Source organism: Ascidiella aspersa, chromosome 5, assembly GCF_963924565.1.
Source record: "Ascidiella aspersa chromosome 5, kaAscAspe10.2, whole genome shotgun sequence".
Classification (NCBI taxonomy): domain Eukaryota; kingdom Metazoa; phylum Chordata; class Ascidiacea; order Phlebobranchia; family Ascidiidae; genus Ascidiella; species Ascidiella aspersa.
Genome location: NC_139451.1, coordinates 25,778,682 through 25,799,634, shown reverse-complemented (window position 1 = coordinate 25,799,634; position 20,953 = coordinate 25,778,682). Strand labels below are relative to the sequence as shown.

The 20,953-nt window shown below is 36.1% G+C and overlaps 2 protein-coding genes across 2 annotated transcripts; both read right to left on the bottom strand.

Annotated features, from left to right (window-relative positions):
- Window positions 1-1,787: 1,787 nt before the first annotated feature.
- On the bottom strand, window positions 1,788-16,815 carry LOC146145629 (carnitine O-palmitoyltransferase 2, mitochondrial-like). The gene is made up of 14 exons (XM_083389550.1): window positions 16,376-16,815; window positions 16,199-16,284; window positions 15,819-15,961; window positions 15,335-15,498; window positions 14,809-14,939; window positions 11,206-11,355; window positions 10,944-11,001; window positions 10,429-10,556; window positions 9,929-10,155; window positions 9,110-9,263; window positions 7,995-8,127; window positions 7,015-7,153; window positions 4,079-4,198; window positions 1,788-2,568 (listed from the first exon to the last, which is right to left on the bottom strand). Exons 1-14 carry the CDS (start codon window positions 16,409-16,411, stop codon window positions 2,237-2,239), a joined length of 2,001 nt encoding a protein of 666 aa, XP_083245676.1. The 5' UTR covers window positions 16,412-16,815; the 3' UTR covers window positions 1,788-2,236.
- A 22-nt stretch (window positions 16,816-16,837) lies between these two features.
- Window positions 16,838-19,539, bottom strand: LOC146145628 (transmembrane protein 60-like). The gene is made up of 4 exons (XM_083389549.1): window positions 19,404-19,539; window positions 18,833-18,937; window positions 17,557-17,628; window positions 16,838-17,118 (listed from the first exon to the last, which is right to left on the bottom strand). Exons 1-4 carry the CDS (start codon window positions 19,491-19,493, stop codon window positions 16,981-16,983), a joined length of 405 nt encoding a protein of 134 aa, XP_083245675.1. The 5' UTR covers window positions 19,494-19,539; the 3' UTR covers window positions 16,838-16,980.
- Between the last annotated feature and the right edge of the window lie 1,414 nt (window positions 19,540-20,953).

Genomic DNA, 20,953 nt, shown 5'->3' with positions numbered 1-20,953 from the left:
TGAAGTTTGGAAACAATCATCGGGACTCGGATTGAGCAAGAAGATATTTAGTTTTGCAACAATATTTGGCGGTGCTTTAGGCAAAAGCAACTAAAGCACCTGACTTTTGAAACATCATCAGCGCTGAGAGAGATAGAGAAAAAAGATAATTAAATTGTGTCGAATTTACTTTATTGTAGTGTAATTGTCACAGGTATTTTATTTTAAATCACGAAACGTAGCGCAAAAACATACTGACCACTAACTTCTTGCACAAAGGGAGGCGAACGCGAAATGTCGGCATCGGCGAAAGTGCACCTTTCTGACACCTATACACACTACACAGGTTATATAAGTTCGATAATAACTCAGTCTAACTAAGTGATAATTAACAAAAAATCGTCGATTTTGAAGGAGGGTGTCGTGTATTGAAACGCTCCAGCTCGTACTCGGTTCAACTCATCTTTCTCTACTCGACCGCCATTATTCGTCATTTGTCTTCTCATCTCGGTTATTTTGTTTGAAAGCGAAACCTTTACTTTCACGAAAAACTCGAAAAAGTTCAGGTTCACGCAAAGAAGCGAGTTCGGTTCCGGACAAAAAATGGACGCCAACTTTTCGCCGCCGCTGAGGCGATCTCGCAATCCAAAGCGGCTGAGTCAACAGACGGCCTATTTATTTTTCGATATATTTTTTATTTTCAATTCAGTCGAGAATTAAAATACGAATTTTGAGATCGAAAAAATAATTGTATAAACCCAAGCCTAAACGAATGACAAAACACCCGCAATCCATGTTTCTCGTTAAAAAAGAATCTCCAGAGATAATTATTTTAGAAAGAAATTAGCGATAATTAATAATTAACCTGTGCAGTTAAAATGTTTCGTAGAAAATTAAAATGCAATACATTTTTTACCCTTTTTAAAAGAAGTTCGAGTTTTACTCTTAGGGTTTTCTTATAGTAGTGAGTTATACTTGTTTAAACTTACGTGTCGTAATAAGAAAAAATACAGAATGCGTATATTTAGTTCCGCCGATACAGAGACGGACGTTAAAAGCTCCAACATAAAATTAACCAGAAAACCTACGAAATAAGTGTTTTTAATTATTTCTTTAATATAAAGCAAAAAAATAACCCGCATTGTCAAAGAAAGGAGTTCGCTAAGAGCCCAACGTCAATCCACTTATCGTGTATTTTATTTGTTTTTATATACTCGTAAAATAACGCCAAGATACTTTTTTTTTATTAATCACAAGAAACGCACATCGTCTTACAGAGATTTTAATGAAGCGACTAAAAATGTGAAATTAAATAGTAATTCGAAAAATGCCCATTACAAAAAACAGTGTATTTAAACTATTATTTGTGATTTAGATCACAAAAGCCGTCAAGTAGCTCTAAAATCAAATTGTCCAGGAACGTGAAAAAAATCACGGGAACCAACTCATTTCACAAGTCGTATATTTAATTTTTTTTAATTTTTGAATATATTTTCTAAACAGAAATCACAAGACAATTTTGAATTACAAGAACCATACGAAGGGGTTTAAAGCAATTTCAACGTCAAATAAACCAGGAAAGTTAAACCAAAGACGCTTTTTAGAATAGATGTATGTATTTTTTGTATAATTTTTAAATTATGAATTGGAAGAAACAAATGGACACGCTAAAACAACTCCAACGTGAAAAACGCGCCAAAACCAACTTATTTCACAAGTCGTATTTTATTTTTTTATATACTTTTAAATATGAAGCATGTTTTTTTAATAATAGGATAATATTATTTGGATAATAGTATTATAATAATTCTGAAGTACAAAAACCATACGGAGACGTTATAAGCAACTTCAACGAACCAGGGTAATAAGAAGAAAAATTTTCAAATTATTACATGTATTTTTTTGTTTTTTCTTAATTGTTAAGTACGAACAAAAGGAACCGCCCATCGTCATAGAGAATAAAATGCTTCGACGTCAAACTGGTAAAGGGTAAACAAAAGAAGTATTTCAAAAGCACGGTATGTAATTTTCTATTAAATACGAATCACGTGGATCGTTAAACGGAGACGGCTATAAAGCGTCCAACGTCAAATTAACTGTAATTTTTTTCATCAAAAACGAATCTTAGTAGAACTTATTTGTTTAAAAAAACACGTGGATCGTTAAACGGAGACGCCAATTTCTAAGCGCCCAACGTCAAATTAAGCGGCAAAGCGGGGAAAACGCCGAAAAAACGGCGCATCCCACAAACTCGCGCCTAGCTCGACTTGGATCCTTCCAAGACCGTGTGAAGGTCCATCAGCGAGCTCTTAATCGCCTCCACCAGGGCGCTGACGTCACGCGTGACGTAGCTGGTGATGTTGCAGCCGACGCCTTCGTCCCTAACCCCGTAGCCGACGCCGAAGCCGTCGGGAACGACCGGCGCGAAACCGCCGTACGCCACCGCGTGGCTGGCCAGGGTGGACGTGGAAAGGACGATGTGGTTCATGGTCTGGTAGGAAGGGTCCCTGAAGAAGGCGGGGGTAGGGGCGCCCAGCTGTCGCTCGGCTGTATGCTTAAGCGCGAAAAGGTGACGGTCGAAGCCTTGGCCTGCAAGGTAGTGTATATCGGTGCTTAAACTTTTTTAGTTTTGTTCACCCCTAGCAACTATTTCAAGATTTCATTCACCCTTGTCTCATGATCTCGTCTGTATATACTGGAACAGGTTGAACACCCGGAATATCCACCCTGCTCGAAAGCTATCATCCATTTCTGACGGTTCACCCTTATTCACCCCTTTTGGTTGGTTCACCCCTGCAAAAATTTTAATCACCCTGGGGTGAACCATTTACCTGATTAAGAAACACTGATGTATATTGCAGGGGTAACCAACCATAGGCGCCGAACTTTTAAATTTGCAGGGCGTTATTTTCTCGACAGTTGCAGAATTGCTTCTTAATTAGACGTTAACAATAACTTGACTAAACGTAACAACAATTAAAAAAAAATGAATAAAACATAAAAAACATAGTTTGGGAATTCTATGGCATCGTCTCTATACATTAATTCAGGAAAATTTTAAACAGTTTTGGTTAACTAAGACTGGGCTACAGAAATTATTTTGTACATTTATTGATAACTGGGTCGAGTTCCAGGGCGTCTAAAAGCGCTCTGCACACCCACGTTCGGTGCGACTGTGTAACTAACACGTCGATCGCGATCGACCGGTTGGATAGCCACATTTCATCTGGTCGATAGCGTCGAATACGTGTTACGTCATTACAGTAGCTGTCGCGCTCAAGCGGATCATTAAAAAAAACAATTGTTGTCCATGGTTGCCAGTTTTATTTTTTCAAAAAAAAATCCAAATGAAATTTGGCATTTTTAGGCTTTTTTCGTTTCATTCCAAAATGTCATGAGTGTTATGTTAAGAAGAGATCAAACTAACACAAAAAGAGAAAAAAATTCCAAAAATATCACGAAAAGAGAAAAATTGCTAAGAAAAATTTGCGAAAACAAAAAAAATTGAAGAAAAAATTCCAAAAAGAGAAAAAAATTAATAAAATTTGCCACAAAAAGAGAAATTCAATGTACCAGCATGACCATTTATTGCATTTTTTATTTATTTAAGGAAAAACATAGGCTTGTTAGATTTGGCTTTTTTTGGCCTTTTTTAGAGTAAGTTTGGCTTTTTTTATTTTTTTCACCTGGCAACCCTGTTGTTGTCTGGAAAAGCCTAATAAAGCATTCTTTGATGTAAAAAAAGTAATTTCTATCGCTGGCTTGGAATGCTATTAACGCTCAAAACGTTTAATAAGTGTTCTTGTGACTTTTTTACCGGGCCAGTCGATCGCATTTTAGTCATTGGCAATCACATAAGTTGGTTACATCTATATTGTATAGTCTAACAATTGTAAAGGCGACAAGGTTTTCGTGTGATAAAGTGCAGCTTAAGATTAAATTAGGTAGGATCTAGTGTCGGTCTACGGTTATTTTCGAGTGGAGTGTGTTGGAACTTTGTTAAGTTGTTAATTTTGCTATACATGGTTTGTTTCCGCGAATATTCTTCAGACCGCCGATGGAAGAACACAAAACAAAACTTTTTTGGGCGCTTTCTTACCCATAGCTGCGTCCCGCGTTATGGCGTTGTGCTTGTTGCAACTTTTCCTGATCAGCTCTTCCACTTTTGCCCTGTAATCCTCGTCGTTGGCGAGCTTGTTGTTCACTGTGGATGCGGTTCCTGGTATAAAAATGTACGGCGATTAGTAGAGATGTCCGATAGTATCGTATCGGATCTAATACCCGATGCGAAGTGGTGGTATCGGTACTCGTCCGATACTAGGGTGGTATCGGTACTCGTCCGATACTAGGGTGGTATCGGTGCCGATCCGATACTAGGGTGGTATCGGTACTCGTCCGATACTAGGGTGGTATCGGTGCCGATCCGATCCTAAACCGATATAGGATTTTCAGCCATGATTTACGAACCAACGCAGCGATTTCTACATTAAGATGTAAATTTGTTAAAATATGGAAGACTAACAACTGGGGGTAGTGATCTTCTTTATGCTAATGTTTTCCAAAAACCTGGAAAATTACCTTTGAAAATCATCAATGCATTTTGCTTGTTTGGGCGTAGTAATGACGTCATTTGGTATCGCATCGGATCGCGATACTTTTTGTCCAAAATATCGGGTATCGGCAGTGTTGTAAACAAGTCATTTTGAAATAACTTAAGTCCCAGTCAAGTCATTCGTAAAATAACTTAAGTCCCAGTCAAGTCATTCGTAAAATAACTTAAGTCCCAGTCAAGTCATTCGTAAAATAACTTAAGTCCCAGTCAAGTCATTCGTAAAATAACTTAAGTCCCAGTCAAGTCATTCGTAAAATAACTTAAGTCCAAGTCAAGTCATTCGTAAAATAACTTAAGTCCCAGTCAAGTCATTCGTAAAATAACTTAAGTCCAAGTCAAGTCTTTTTGAATAAATAACAAATCAAGTCCCAGTCATCGGTTGCCCAAGTCAAGTCCCAGTCAAGTCATAATTAGAGCAAGTCAACTTCAAGTCCAGCCCTTGTCAAAAAAATAAAACTTTAAATTATGAAAACCGGCAAACTCCTCCGATTCTTATGAGCAACTCAAGTGAAAAATAACATAAAAGCAACATATAACAAGCAAATTCTTTTAAGTGCAAAGATTGGGATAAATAACGCAATTTTATAAATAATTGCCTAATTAAAACAATTTACTTTAACCCAAGTCATTTGTTCAAAAGACTTAAGTCAAGTCAAGTCATTTGCCCAAAAGACTTAAGTCAAGTCAAGTCATTTTGCCCAAAATACTTAGTCAAGTCAAGTCATTTAAACACAGTGACTTAAGTGCACTTAAGTCAAGTCATTTGCCCAAAATACTTAAGTCAAGTCAAGTCATTTTGCCCAAAAGACTTAAGTCAAGTCAAGTCATTTAACAACAGTGACTTAAGTGCACTTAAGTCAAGTCATTGACTTAAGTCATTACAACACTGGGTTCGGTATCGGAATAAAATGTAAAGTATCAGGCATTCCTAGCGATTAGTAAGAACAACAAGTTAAACACCTTTTAGGGCAGGGGTAAACTGGGGTCCATGGACCCTTGGGGGTCCGCGAACTAGTTTTAGGGGGTCCACGAAGGCCTAATTAAAGAACTAGTGTATACTTAAGAAGTTATTAATTTTTCAAAGAAAACACTATAATTAAAATTTAAACGTTTTTGCAATGAATATATAGTTAGACTCCATTTAACTTTCACATTTTTCGGACCGAAATAAACAGAGTTATGAAATCTATTTGCATTGTGACGTCATTTTGGAGCATTTCTTGCCTACCGGGGTCCATGCAAAGCAAAAAAAAATTTTAGGGGTCCGCAGTAAAAAAAGTCTAAGAACCCCTGTTTTAGGGGTTCTCTAAGTAAAATTTTGGTGGGGCATGAATGTCTTGTAATGACAACAAGAACAGGAGCGGATTCAGTGGGCCAAGGTTACCCCGGAAACGAGCAATAATATCGGTTTTCTCATAGTGTTCAGTCAGGTCTCGTTTGCTTGGTTGCGTGAGTATTTGTAATACAAAAAGATATTTTCCAAATTAACAAAATGTTTCGCGGCACATCTGGAAAACCCTCGAGGCATACAGTTTGAGAATCACTGTATTAAAGTCTAAATCTGAAGTCAATTAGGCTAATTGCTTACTTTAATCTTTTTGGAGAATATTTTTGCTGCAAATGGACTTATTTTTATAGGGTTTTGTAAAACATTTAAAACAGAACAAAAAAACATTTAAGTAAAACATTTAAAAAAAAAATGTGAAACATTTTTGACTTATTCTCAGCAGTTTTTGTCAAAAAATTTAGGTTATGCCGACTCGTTTTTTTCTAATTTGAATCATTGTTCATATTTTGTTTAAGTGGAATGCGAAATCGTTCTTGGTATACCATCGAATGCGTTTTTTCGATGTTTTATTGCAATGATTTCATTTTGACTTGATCTGCGATTTATTGCAAAGAAATTGGACTGAAACCAAATTTCTTCAAATTTCTTGTTAACAACAAAAGCATAAGCTGTCAAAAGTTGCAATCTGGAAAGACATACAGCTTTGATAACCGAAAAGCGTCAGCAATGAAGCACGCATTAAATCCTGTACAGAAGTATAGGCGCAAAAAACGTATAGGGAAGAACAGTATACTTGGGGTACACCATGCAGTATGCACGTATCTGTAATGTTGCTTCATAATAAATGGCAAAGCCAAAAAGGTCAAGTAGATCGACATCATCTTGGGAAAGACGTTTTGATACGAACTTGTATCATCTTTAGTCAGTGTGACTAAGCAGTAGTTCAAGCATCAATTGATGACAATTGCTTCCCGCCTTTTATAAGTGATGAATAACTTCTCAGTCACATTAATGGAACATGATACAAGTTCATATCGAAAAGTCTTTCTTAAGATTATATCAATCTACTTGACCTTTTTGGTTTGGCAATTCATTTTTAAAAAGATTATACATATAAAAACAAATGCATACGAACCTGCGGCCACTGCCCTGGCGGCCTCCTGGGCTTCCAGCGTACACGATCGTATCGTCTCTGTTCTGCCATGCTTAAACGCCGAAGTGCTGCAAGACTCGTAGGTTGCTGCCGGGTGACCGCACAACTTGTAGTGGCCGATCTGTAAAATAAGTTGCTTAAAAGTTAGTCGGATACTCAAGACGCAAAAACTAAACTTCCTAAAAGATCGAACCCATAATTGTGTAACAACTCGTTGAAAGTTTTCGAGTTCATTTCCCCGTTTTTTTTTTACCCAAGCATCGACGCGTTTTTCTGATCAATTTTATTAGGGTTGTTGTAGTCGGGTGTATTCTCCTGAAAATTATCTTTCAGTTAAACTGTTTTAACGTTTAACTTGTTGAAAACACTATGAAAAACGACGGAAATTTAGATAATTTTGAACATGGTTTATAGAAGTGACTTATTTGCGTGTATTTCGCCAAAACCGTTAGAAAACCATAAAATGTGTGTATTTATTTGTTTTTAGCTGAACAGTTATTATATTAGGAAGCGGTAAAGTTTGCAGTGATGTATGATTAAATTTCGTTTGTCACGTCATTTGCATATAACATTTAGGAAAAGGCTATTCACCCGAACAATAAATACTTCGGCCAAACAACCTTTAGACACCACCTGGGGCAATTTAACAAAGTAAAAAAAACACGGCTAACAAAGTAAAAAAATCGATTTCCGAAAAAAATAAAAATTTTATGCATAACTCGGAAAATTAAATCTAATACTACCACCACCCAAACCCAAACGCTAACCCCAATCCTAACCAGAATCAAAAAATAATTGGTGCAAGCGTAAGAGATAGCCACTTCCTAAAATTTATACCTCTTTGGAATCTCTCATTTACTAAATTCCAGGCGAATATAACTGGATAAAAGTATTCGTGATGGTTTTCTTGTCACGCGCAAACTTCTTCCTTTAAAATCCAATGGCGGCAGAACAATTATTACCTGAATCGCCAGTTGCAAAATCCCGTCTGGCGAGACTTTCTTCTTTTTTAGATAATCCTTGTTAAGATTTGAAACCTCGCAAGACGCAATGCGTAGCCTACCAGTGTCCTGCTCGTAACGATTACGTGCAAGGCTGTAGACAAAAAAATCGTTCAAGTAACTTTGTACTTAATCCTTTAACCTTTTACTTAACATTTTTTGTTATTTGTATTTGTATTGCATTAAAATCTTGACCGTGCTTCATCAGGTCAAAGAAGAAATTTCTATTTTAATTTAACGCAATATAGTTGTGCAAAAGCTTTTCAAGTTTTTACCTAATGTTTCTGAATAGAATGGACAGGTCGGCTACATTATTGTCAGTCGGAGATTCGGGACCATGGAGCTTTAAGGCATTTTTTGACTTACAAGAAAATATTTATAAATTTTAGAAAGTATTAAATAAATACAATATTGTTAGTGGGAGATTCGGGTCGCGGCTTAGCTGTGTAAAACACATTGTCATACGGGAGTTCCATAGAACCCCAAAGATATTTTTTCATCTACACTGGACGTTTAAGAAAATATTAATAAATGTAAGCGTAATTTTAAGTTGTTGGTTAATATCAGGCAGTTTTGAAATAATGGTAAGCCTAATGTTCCTTTTAAGAGTCAAAAAAGGTTGAGGATCATAAATGTAGGACTCGGTTCATGGCTTTTACAAAAAGGCCAGTTGTTGAAGAATAAGTTTTTGGACGTTGGTATCGCTTACTGCACTTAAAATGTTTAGTGTCAACACGTAATACATGTACGAGCAAAAAATGGATTTGATCATTTCTGTAAATCATTTTGGTAATAACCGAAGTAAATAGTCCTTAGATATAATTTTTATAAATACATAAAAAGATCTAACTCGGGGTAAAATTTAAAAGTTCTATTTGTGAGTTTTTAGGACAAAAAAAAAACTAAAGGAATCTTCCTAGTCTTAACTTTAATAAATTCGAACTTATACGCTTCGGTTACACAACTAACTTGAACACTTAAAAAAAAATAACGGCAATTCAACTAAAACTTCACAAACACTAATGCACGAAAAACAAATCCTAATAAAACCATCAGTCGGAATTTACAAGTCGCACCTTATTTCTTGCTTTGTATGATCGTCCACGTGAAATTCGATTTCCTCAAAGTTTTTCAAAGTTTCAAGTCCTTCCGTGTCGAGGTCACACGCGATGGCTGGCTGCAATGTCGAGGCGTCGAACACTTCGTTAAATAATCGCATGACCGCGACGCCTGGAAGTAATGTTCAACATGAAAAAAAGTTAGCACGGCTTACTATTGTACAGTGTTTGTCGCTTTGATAATTAGCTCTCCGTTCTCCGAGAAGGAAGCATCGGTCAATAATTCGATTTAAAAAAAAAACAACTGCGCAAATATGTTTAACGTCACTTAGTATATGGTGCCACAAGGCTTTACTGTCTATTTGCAGTAAATATCTATTGTGAATATGTACAATTGTACATGGCAAAGTACATACATTTGCTAATTCTATATTTTCATTACAAAAAGCTTATAAACCACCACCACCGATAGTCGATAACTAAAACAACGTTTTTATTTAATAACCGCTTTTAATTTATTTATAAATAAATATAGTAGAAGGCGACTAGAAAAATGGAATTTTTTAGCATTAGCTCAAGACGCTAATGCATCCAATTACAATAAAACATTGCCGCTTCGGACGGTTCGCTAAACCATGACAAAAACGATAATATCACCTACGAAAAGGGGGGGGGGGTCCAACCCCCTGGATACGACACTGGTTTAAATAGGTAAAAAATGAATTCATACAAAAAGGCGAAGATTAATATTGACAAAACTTTTCCCGAAAAAAAATACGAAAAAATAATTTAGGGTCAATTTTGGGCACCACTAAAACCGAAAAATACGGCCCCTACCGTCTCCCCAGGCGTGTTCAAAGTTAAGCGCCGCCTCGCCGTCCGCCGACACAATAATCGAGAAGCTCTTGTCGAACCAGCGGCTCGCCCCATCCCCGTAAAGACAGTTGCGAACAGCTCCTTCCGACGTTCCCGTGTCCTTAGCGTCGTCCAATACCAGACAGAAAATGGCCGAGTCGACGTCAGCAAGCGCCTTGATGTTCCCGGCTTCGCTCAGCAGGTGATTCCTGGTCGTAAAAATAAAGATGGCGCCTGTTTAAAAACGTGAAAGCCAACACTAAGTGGTGAATGCTAACACAATATTAAAAGTGCAAAATACGAAAACAATTTAATTATTTTAATCATATAACCAGTATTTTTTTTATAGATTCGTAAAACAGGTGTAAAGCCTGGCTTCAAAATAATATTTTACCTTACATGATGCGATTACTTGCAAAAAAATAGAGACAAATGCACAGGCACCTTTACTCTTTGATATTCGATTTTTTAACACAACACACCTGGCGTCAGCCCACGTGTTTCTCTCTGTAGATGTGAGATAGGCGATCGAGTCTTCGTTACGCGGTCTCTTGTCGGCCAGAATGCGATCCAAAGATGCCTTAATCACTTTAGGATCCAGTACATTGCCCTGTTAGTTAGTAGGCCAGGTCAAAAAAGCGAAGCGAACTCCGATTGCATTTGAAAAGTATAGAGTGTTTTTAATTACAAACTATCAATTTTTTTTAATCATTTTTTTTTCTACAATAACGTTTTTTATATGTCTTTTCTAAAAGTGTTTCTAAGTGTAGTTTAAAGGTCAGTTAAGTTTAACACCGCACGGCAAAATACTTATAAGTGAAACATTCTTTTTAATTCTATAATACTGTAAAAGTTTTCAAAGTTAATAGTTTTTTTTATTAATAGTAATTAATATGGATATATCATGATGCTTATGCAAAAATATTTTAAAGCCAATTAACAAAAAAGTATCAAATTGAATAAGGTATTGCAAAACTCTACGTAATAAGAAGCCTACCTGCATGTCTAGGGTGTTGACCTTGTAAAAATAACCGTTTCGTATCACAACGACATGCCTAAAGAGAAACGAAGTTTGTTAAAACGGATAATACAAGGCATCAGAAAAATAAATTATTAAAAAAATCGGGATTTTAATTCTTTCTATCTAAGTTTTAACTCCGTCTATCACTTGTAACACAAAAATAATAGTGAGAACAGGAGTAACATTGTGACTTAACTTAATCTAACTCAGAGTCGAAAAACAATTAAACAGCATTTACCTCGATCCAGGATAAACCTTCAGTTCATCTTTGCCTTTTATTGGGATCCGGGTGGAATTTAGAAGGTTCTTGAACTGGCTCATGTCGAGGGGATAGGCGCCGCCCATCATCATAGGAATGTAGCGGAGTTTCATTGCATTTGGCAAATACCTAGAAACGATAAAACAGTAATACAGTGGTTCTCAACCGGGGTGCCATTTCTGATGCTCAAGGGTACCGAGAGATATTTGAGAATCTTTAAGAATCTTTGCTTAACTCTTGCAACTTTTTGTAAAGATTATAGTGGAATAAATTAAAATATAACTTCCTACGTTGTGTAGAGTTGCTGTGTGTTGTTCCAGCTCCGTTTACTGTGACTTTCTTGTGAATTACCTAAGGAAAAATTTTGTAGGGGTGCCGCAATATATTGGTTATTTCTGAGGGATGCCGCTAGCCATAAAAGATTGAGAAACATTGCATTGATAGATAGAAATCGCTCTTTTAGTGTAAACGAAGTTATAAGCCGACGACTCGGCAGCAGATGCCAACTAACCTTATCAGGGGCACTTGCCTCCCCCCGTGGAATTTCAAAATGCGATTGTTAGTATTATTTGAAGTGTAATATGTATTATACTTAAGAATGTTAAAAATATTATACACTATTTATTGCCCCCAGTGGCGTATCCAGGGAGGCGGGAGTTCTTACCCCCCTTTTTGTAAGTGATATTATCGTTTTTTTGATCGTTTTTGTTATGGTTTAACAAACTGTTCGAAGCGGCGTGAAGTCATTGGGTGACGCGTCTTAATTCAATGCGAAACCAAAATCGAGCGCAAAACGCCGTTTTTCGTCTTTAGTTTGGTCGACCGTAAACGATGGATAGTTTCTCTTTCATTATTTGTTTATTTAGACTAAATGACACATCTGAAATACGAGTCTATATGGTAATCATTTGAATGGGTTTACCTGATTTTTTTTTATCAATATCTGTTTTTAAAGAGCAATGCTTTTTGGCTGAGCAATGATAAACAATTAATTTCGTTGTTTTTGCTGAGCAATGATAAAATTGTTTTTTGCTGAGCAATAATAACCTATAATTTTCTTTCGAATATAAGAATCTGCCAGAATACAATAGGTGAAAAAACGTCAGAATGAAGCATCGATAATGTTCATGTATGTTCTACAAATATGCCTTTCTGTCCTATCTGCTGGTATCAACAGATTTATTTAAACAGGCATTGTAAAAAAACGACAGTTTTATTATAAAACAAGCATCGATACAAACCCAATATGTTGAATCTTAGCGCAAATCCCGTCTTTGTTTACCCTCCATTTTACGATCCTTTACCGGGATGCAATGTTACGTTTTATTATGTGACCAATATAAAAGGACAATCCTTGTATGTTTTTTTACGCAAAAAAATGTTTGTTGCTTTCCTTTAAGAGTGAAATGTTTAAGGCAGGGGTTCGTGGCCCAAATGTATACTTAATAGCGATTCGTGGCTGACAGCAAGATACAAAATTTGGACAAAACATTTGCTATGAAAATTTAACTCAAAAACAGGCGAAATGGTTTCTATCGATTTATTTACGATAAGATACATGCTCCTGAAATTTGGCTACAAGATTCGGAATTCTCCAACACAGCAGCTAAAACCCTTTGTTAGGAGGAGACAATGACCTTTCTTGCTAAATAATTATAGTTTTTCAAAACAAAGCCCATAATATCTACAGCATATCAAAACAGTTCAATCTGTTCAAATGGCTCTGTGGCCCATTGAAAATGTCTTGGTGGCCTAGTGTTGGGCCATGGCCCACAGTTTGGGAACCACTGGTTTAAGGTAAAGAGATCATTAATGAAAAGGTCCGCATGGGTTTTATTGCAAAACTTCTGCCGCATATAAAATAGTCTATGACTTATGAGAATGTAAAATGCATGCTGTTGTGAGTAAGTTTGTAATTGCAAATGTGACGCCTGTGCTTGGTTTTGTCCCAAGTCGTGCGATGAAAGCGCATTTGGTAAACCGTTAAAGTTCATGGCTTCCTGGATGTTTAGCGCAATTGCCCTATGTCGTGGATGTTTGATTCAATACTACGATGCAGTATTTTCGGACTAAAAAGTATTCCATCAGTGGATTCGACTGTTCTTGAATCCGTAACTGTGCGTGTATTTGTTGTATTTGTGGATATTTTCGTTAATAGCCATGTAGTGACTCTGTAGCTTCGTTTATAACGACAGAGTTCATACTTCTACGGTGTTGTATAAATCGCTTTCTTTTTGTATCTGCTTATATGCCGTGTATCTACTCTAATCGTGAGAGATCGTCTCTAGCTAAGGCCAGAACCACTTTGTCTGATCTCCCTTGCTTCCCCTCTACTCGACCTTCTGTGATGAAATAAACAATACAGGCTAACAGTACACCCAGAAGTCGGCAACATATAGCAGTATGATTTGCCCTACAGCCCTATTTTTAAGTCTAAAGTTAGGTTCACACTAGACGCGTTTTGCGTTAACGGAAAACGTCGACGACTGAAGCGAAAAAAAACGCTTTCGATTGCGGAAATGTGAAATAATTCTTTGACACTTTTGGTTTAGGAGCGAGAAAATTTGCGGTTAACGCTGGCAACGCGTTATGTGTGAACTGGACGTAATACACTTAACGAAGACGCAAAACGCATCTAGTGTGAACCAACCTAAAGACTGAATTTATGTGTCGTTTTTGAGCGACAAATTATATTGTAATGTTTAACATGATGATTGTGCGAAAGCTCGCCAATCTTACAATGCGATTTGTCGTTTAACAGCGCCACCTGATTTCCTGATTGGTATACATGGGTTAACGCAGTAAGGTAATTTCCAAATTGTGTGCCTCGATATACGCAATGTGCCTCTTTGTAATTTTGGAAAAGAAGTTATTTGTACTACCAATAGGCATACAGTCATACACGCAAGCATTTTAGACCTAAATACGCACTATATTAAAAATCAATAATGGTGAGACATTTACATGCAGTTTGTCGTGTTGAGGGCGATTGTAAAAATTACACTATTGTTGTTCTGTTAAAATTGTGCCACAATATATAAGCTTTTTTTGCGGGTGCTGCAAGTTAAAAACAAGTTGTGTTACTGTTGGAAATTTAATGGCACACAAGATGAGGAAATGGAGTGGTGGTGATTATCTTGTTTTCCGTGTATCTTATGTTGATCTATTACGTGCATGCAAATACAATGTATACAGTATGTCTGTCTTGAAGTGCAAGTAGAAGAGAGTTTGCCCGTTCTGGTAAATAATTAATCAACCTAAAAGAGTGACGCTTTCCTCTATTTATTAATGTCATTGAACATTTTTGGTAAACCCGAGTAAAATTTCATTAGTTTCAGCAAAACTTTTGAAAGTACTCGTGAGATGACATAACAAAATGTGAGACAATGACTAACCATTAACATACATATCGAGTTTATTAGATTCCAAAAGTTAGTTTACCTATGTTATAGTTGTCGTCTTTTGTTTTATGCAAAATAAAACACATTCAATTATCGGTATGTTTGTTACATAGCTTCCAAAACGCATTTGTCAACCTTGCCTTTATTAAATAAATATTTAACAGTTAGATGAAGCACTCACTTAACTAGCGTCTGTACTGATGCAGATTTAGCGGTGTCTTTGGTGTAGAATACTTCTGGCGTTAGCACCTTTGCATTTAGGGTTTTCTGGAATCTCATGGCAGCAACAAGTATATTGGTTGAGCGTGTTGCCTGTCAATTGTAAACGAAACGACTGTAAAATGCGGGTATGCCAAATAGTCAATATTTTGCATTATCCATCACAAATACCAGCTTATTTTAACTATTAGTTGTGGATGGTATGTTTATTATTATTTGAGGTCATAACCAGTAAATTATTTTTGGCAAACCATGGCACTACAGTATAACTAAAAAAGGAGAAATGTTAGACCCAAAATAATCATCGTTTCAGTTGTCGACTAAGGATCATTGTTTTGGTAATTAGTTGATGTGGCTGAGGATAATTCATTCTCACTATTCAGATAAAGTTATTTTTTTTTTAATTTTACTGGTTCTTAAAGGATCACAGGGAAAGAAAGCCAGTATGAAAAGGTTTACTTTGAAAACAAACAAGATTGCAAATCTACCTGGTCATTCATTTCCTCATTTGGATCTCTTTTAAAAAGCAGAAATGGGTTGTAGTTCAGCGGCAAAGGAAGTCTGCTTTCCAGGTACATATCAAACCATGGCTTGGAAATGTAGCTTGTCTGTGGGTTTTGGGTATTTCTTTCGACCAGCAACTTGTGCAAAACTGTGGTGCACAATTAGGTTTAAGTAACAATAGCAGTCGTACAATATACTGTAAACAGCCGTTTTACCATGCTTGGAGTACAAATTTAAAGCTTCTATCTTTTGGCACTAATAGCTTAAGATGCAGATAAAACAAAATGTGGGATTTTGACTTAGTTATCAAGTGAGGTCCACCACAAAAAACTTTAATTTTCATATCCTATTGTGTCGTTAAAATTATTTTACTGTATGCAGCATGAAAAGCATTTTTTCTTTGGCTGATTTTTATGTGTCATATCTTATTTGTATAACACAGTATTCTGCTATCTATCAAGAACATACTTGGGCCATCGTTAGTAAGAAAATTCTTTATTGCCCTTTCAGTATCAGTTATGGATTCCCTTGTTACATCAGGGTGGCCCTCCAGTGCTTTTAGAGATACTAGGTACTTTTGTAGCGTGTCTTCCAATTTTGGAATAGGCAACCTGTAAACATGGATATATATTGGATGTTAGATCAAAAAGAAAGTAGGTTACCAACAAAAAAACTTATGCAACAAAAGTTTTATTTCTATAACCCATTCAGTTTTTTATGCATTTCTAGTCTATTACAAGTAAATAAAAAATCAATATTACTTAAATCTACTGGCATATATTCAAAGGTGAATCTGTGTTATGAACAAACATTTTATAAAAGTTTCAATAATATTCTGTTCGAAGAACCTTGGAAGACATTCCTGAAAATGATAGGTTTGTAGTCTACTCTGATGTAGAAGTTCAGAAGAAAATCGTTTTCCAAACTGGGAAATCTGTTGTAAATATTTATAAGTTAATGTTGTGATAGCCTACGATTATACAAATAATTTAATTGTCTTTACCAAACCTATTTTAATAACCTACCCTGGCAAACACAGGTTGTTTCACAAACAAATTCATATCGCATATATATAGTTCTTCAATTAATTAGCAGATACTACCACTACAACATTTTACACTAAAATAAAAGTCTGTTAAAAAAAAACAATTCAATTTTATAAGACAAAACGATAAAAATATAACATTCAAATGAATTTGCGCTAAATAACATAGTATAGAGTGAAAATCAATACATTACTAAAATATTAAATACTACAAAAGTACAATAACTAAGTTGTGCAAATTATTGCGGCTCTAAAATAAAGTGTTATTTTGTTTATCGAGGTCTAGCATTACAAAAAAAACCTTTATAAGAAAATCTGCCATAAAGGAATATTTTTATCAAGTCAAAATTTCAATGAAATATATTTTATACGAGTTCCGCAATATGTCTGTCAAAATAAAAATGTATATAGAGTGTCAGAGATTCTCAGAGTACTATTCCATGTCATAGTATCTTCTTCTTTTGCTTCAACTTGCGCTGCCCGTCTTTGCATATCTTCAGGTACTTTTTATGTCTCTCTGATTGGTGATCATAATTCGTAAGTATTTCGATCCTCACAGTTTACACTGCACCAAACATCAAATCTTCAGCCTCTTCGTATCACAAGGATTTGGTATCTCATGAAATCTATATTGTATCCGATTAGTACAATCCACAGGGGTATCAGGACATAGTACAGCTTTAATGCAGGTATTATAACATCCAGCTTTAAACAGATCAAAACCTGAAAACAACAATGTAAACCAATTAATGAAGCAAATATATTTTAACAATTTTTATACCAAAAAATAGATAAATACTAAGCATCAATTGTAAAATTGTTCTTCGGCCAAAATTTGATTAAAGTACCAATGTTTGGACCACCTATTCTTCAGGGCAACAAAATATTGCAACTATAGGCGAAAACATATATTTATATATATATATCCCAGGCAAACAATAAAGGAACAAAACAATGGACCACATTCTAAACCACAGAGCGAGAAAAACAAGATAAAAATAACGGGGCTTAGGCGGCTTTAGAAAGCTGCAGCCTCGCTGAAGAACATGTTCACAATTAAAAACAAAGCCTGGTAACAACAGTATATTCAGTAAAAGCATGTATCTAAGTGTTTATAGCAAAAACTATTGCATAACTTCAAAGCAAGGTGCAACAACTAACCTGAAATAATGCCAAGCACAACCAAACAAACAAGTCCCAGCATTTCCGTCGTTTTGAAACATTCTGATTGTCCTAAAAAATAAATAAACAGGTTAGTGTAATTTGCAAAGGTGCAACATGTTATAAAAGTGTTAGGTCAAACTGGGTTTTTGCAATTAGGTAGGTGATTTTTCTGACATAAACAGATTAAATCAGCCTTTCAAGATTGGTGTTCCACCTTCCGTGTGGTGGCCCCACTTAACCCTTCATGCCCCTACCCCCCCTGTACCCTGTTCCCGCAGAACAAAATCAGGAACATCTGAAGCCGTTCTGTAAAACTGGAATATGTCAACTGTCCAGGTTGTGTCCAAAACTTATATTTTTGCCAATAGTGAGTACAATGCAACACTGCACATAGAAGTTTTAAGCAATTCGGTCCTGTTTTTTAAAGCATTGTTAAGTCTTATTGCTTCTTTTTTGACTAACATGATCTGTTATGCAGCAAAATGATACTGCAAAGAATACAAAGTTATTATTGACATAACGAATTCTTGACAATTACGTTGTGCATAACTGCATAACTTCCCTGAATATTGGCCTAAAGTTGACCTTAAGTAACCCCATAGCGCATTTTGTGGATGGCCAGCACGTTTTGCAACGCTATGTTACTTTTGCAACTTAACGCATTTAGGGCAATTGCGAACTCCACACCAGACATTACACGTTAGCCGCTCGCCCAATAACGCTTGATTGGCACTTAATTATTAGACGCACATTATCGTGAGACGCGGTAATTGGTCGGCCGAAAAAACGCTGACACTGCACTACGAGGTTACATTTAAAGCAAGCACTATAAATTGGTCACTGCGGCGACAGGCCAACTTACCACACGCGTTTGTGCAATTAGGCGCAACAATCCGTGGTAAAACATTAAATTATATCGGTTCCAATTACCCGAAATAAATGGCAGAATTGGATTTGAATCCAAGGATTCGATATTCTACTTTGAGCATCCCTAGCAAATGTCCCAACATAATGCACACCCATAGCTTTATTTAAGGAAAAATAGCTGGAAGAAGGTGAAGGCCTGCATGCGGCCCACGCACGTTGCCCACCCCTGCTCTAAAGGTTTACTAAAAACCACAAACTTGAGAGCTGGTTAAATTAAAATAATATATATGAGGGAGGCAAAGACTACTGTTGAATAAATTATGATTATGAACATTCATTCATTTGAATCTTAGCTTCCTATAAATGAATATTGATCTGTGAGAATCTAATTTGAGTGTTTACTTACAGCTATTCTGCCACTTCTTATATGGATTATAAGTCGAACCATTATGATGATCATTTGTATGAAATCAAGGATAAAGAGTGGCACAAATGTGACAAACCAGTTAGCCTAAAAGCAAAACAAATTATTTAGGAGTTAAAAGAAAAAACAACTTATACAGGTTAGGCTGCTATACATAGATTATATACCTTGTTGATTGAATAAATGCTTTACATAGAAAATTTGATGGTAATGTGTCTGTAGGTTTTACAAGGGCAGGAAATTAAGGCTAATTGTGAAGTGTAGCTTAAAGATGTCGAGCTATTATATAGGTAATACAATGTTTTTTAATTTTCTATATGATTTAAAAAAAATGATCTATACGTGTTTAAACAACACAAACAAACGTCTATGCTAAAAGCCAATCAATTAATTTACTAAGCGTTAGCACTGCACCCGTCTGCATTTCAGTTACTAAAAGTGTACCAACAATTGTTTTAAAAAAATCGATTGGGCGCCTGCCACAGAATGCAGACGCGCACAGCAGACTGAGTTCCTGTCAACTGTCAAGTGTTTAAGCCTAGTGTATACTTACGGCTAGTTTTTGCTCTAATTTTAAAGCCAGCAGAATAAAAAATACGAATCCAAATAGCCACGGAATCACCATATGTTGAAAAAGGGCCATAATGACTGTAAATCTCAGAAAAAAACTGGAGAATATATAGCTAGAAGAATATTACACAACAACTGATGCAGAACAATTATCATTTCCACTTCAAAAAGAAGCACCGGCCGGTGAATTCCCTAATGTGAAAAAGGCCTTAATTTTTTTACAAAACAAATATAATAATATTACAACTTGACCAGATTACTTGAAACTATAAAGTTAATGTCAGGATTGTTAAGCCCTAATGATTTTGCTTCAACCTAAATGCAGATTCTCAAAGAAAACATAACATGTGAAGCTAGATGAATATAGGTTCTCCTTTTTAATCGAGTTATTTTGTTAAAACATTCTTTTTACACCTTAAGCCATCACAGAGTAACCTAATATGGCGATCAATGATGCAATCAAGGCAGGCTAGAAAAGAAACTAGCCTACAGTGAGGTTCGAACTAACGACCTCCGGACATAACGGGACCGTCGCTCTACCAACTGAAATACACAGGCTCAAAGGGGAGCGCGTCGAGAAAACCAGTACGCCAATGCTTTCTACATTTTGTTAGTACAACTACAAGCAACTTTATATTGAAGGGGTTTTACAGTACCATATCCTCCAATAAAATATACACACACATACGTTAACAACAAACTTTGGTCTAGCGCTTTGAAGTCGCTTTTTGACCAACGATAACGGCTTACCTATTATAATACACCCGAGCCATCGCAGACTAACCGAATCTAGATTTTTATTCTTTTAATGTGCCGCATTTCGTTCGACAGCAGCACGCTTCTTAATATAGCTTGACAAATGACGTCACGTTGTGACGTAGCCTAATAACTAATTTTGTTAATAAAGGGAATTAACAGGCCCCACACTAGCATATAGCCTCAGGTCCACAAAACCTTAATTCAGCACCAAAGTAGAGGAGATGTGGGACCTGTGGATTATAGGGACCAGTGACTCGGGAGCTTTTCTCCCCTTTCCATTTAAAATAAATATTTAGAGCAAAGTGATTTTATATTGTGGTTTAATAGGAAAAATTCCTATTGTATTTTAGTTAGCTGATGGCAAATAGTACACCTAAAAAGCTACCGTAGTCTAAGTTTTAACTCAGGTCATGCCAAGTGCAATGGCCGCCATGGGGACCAGTGGTTCACAATCCGGTGGAGACCAGTGAATCAGAAGTATTCTTCGTCTACCGAATAAACAAATCACATAGATCAGCAAATTTCCTACGGCATCTCTAAATTTTAAAGTTGGTGGTAGCCTTGAACGTGTGTAGCGTCATAAGTAATAATTAGTGGATAATTTGGAATTTATTGTATTTAATGAGACCTGTAATCAACACACTGCTTCACGTGTTAACAGACACACAGACGATAGTGATGACGTCAAAATTGCTTTTTAAGGGACATAATACGGAAATATAAATTAAAACTACAAGACCACATAAATTAGCAAATATTGCAGATGAAAATTGC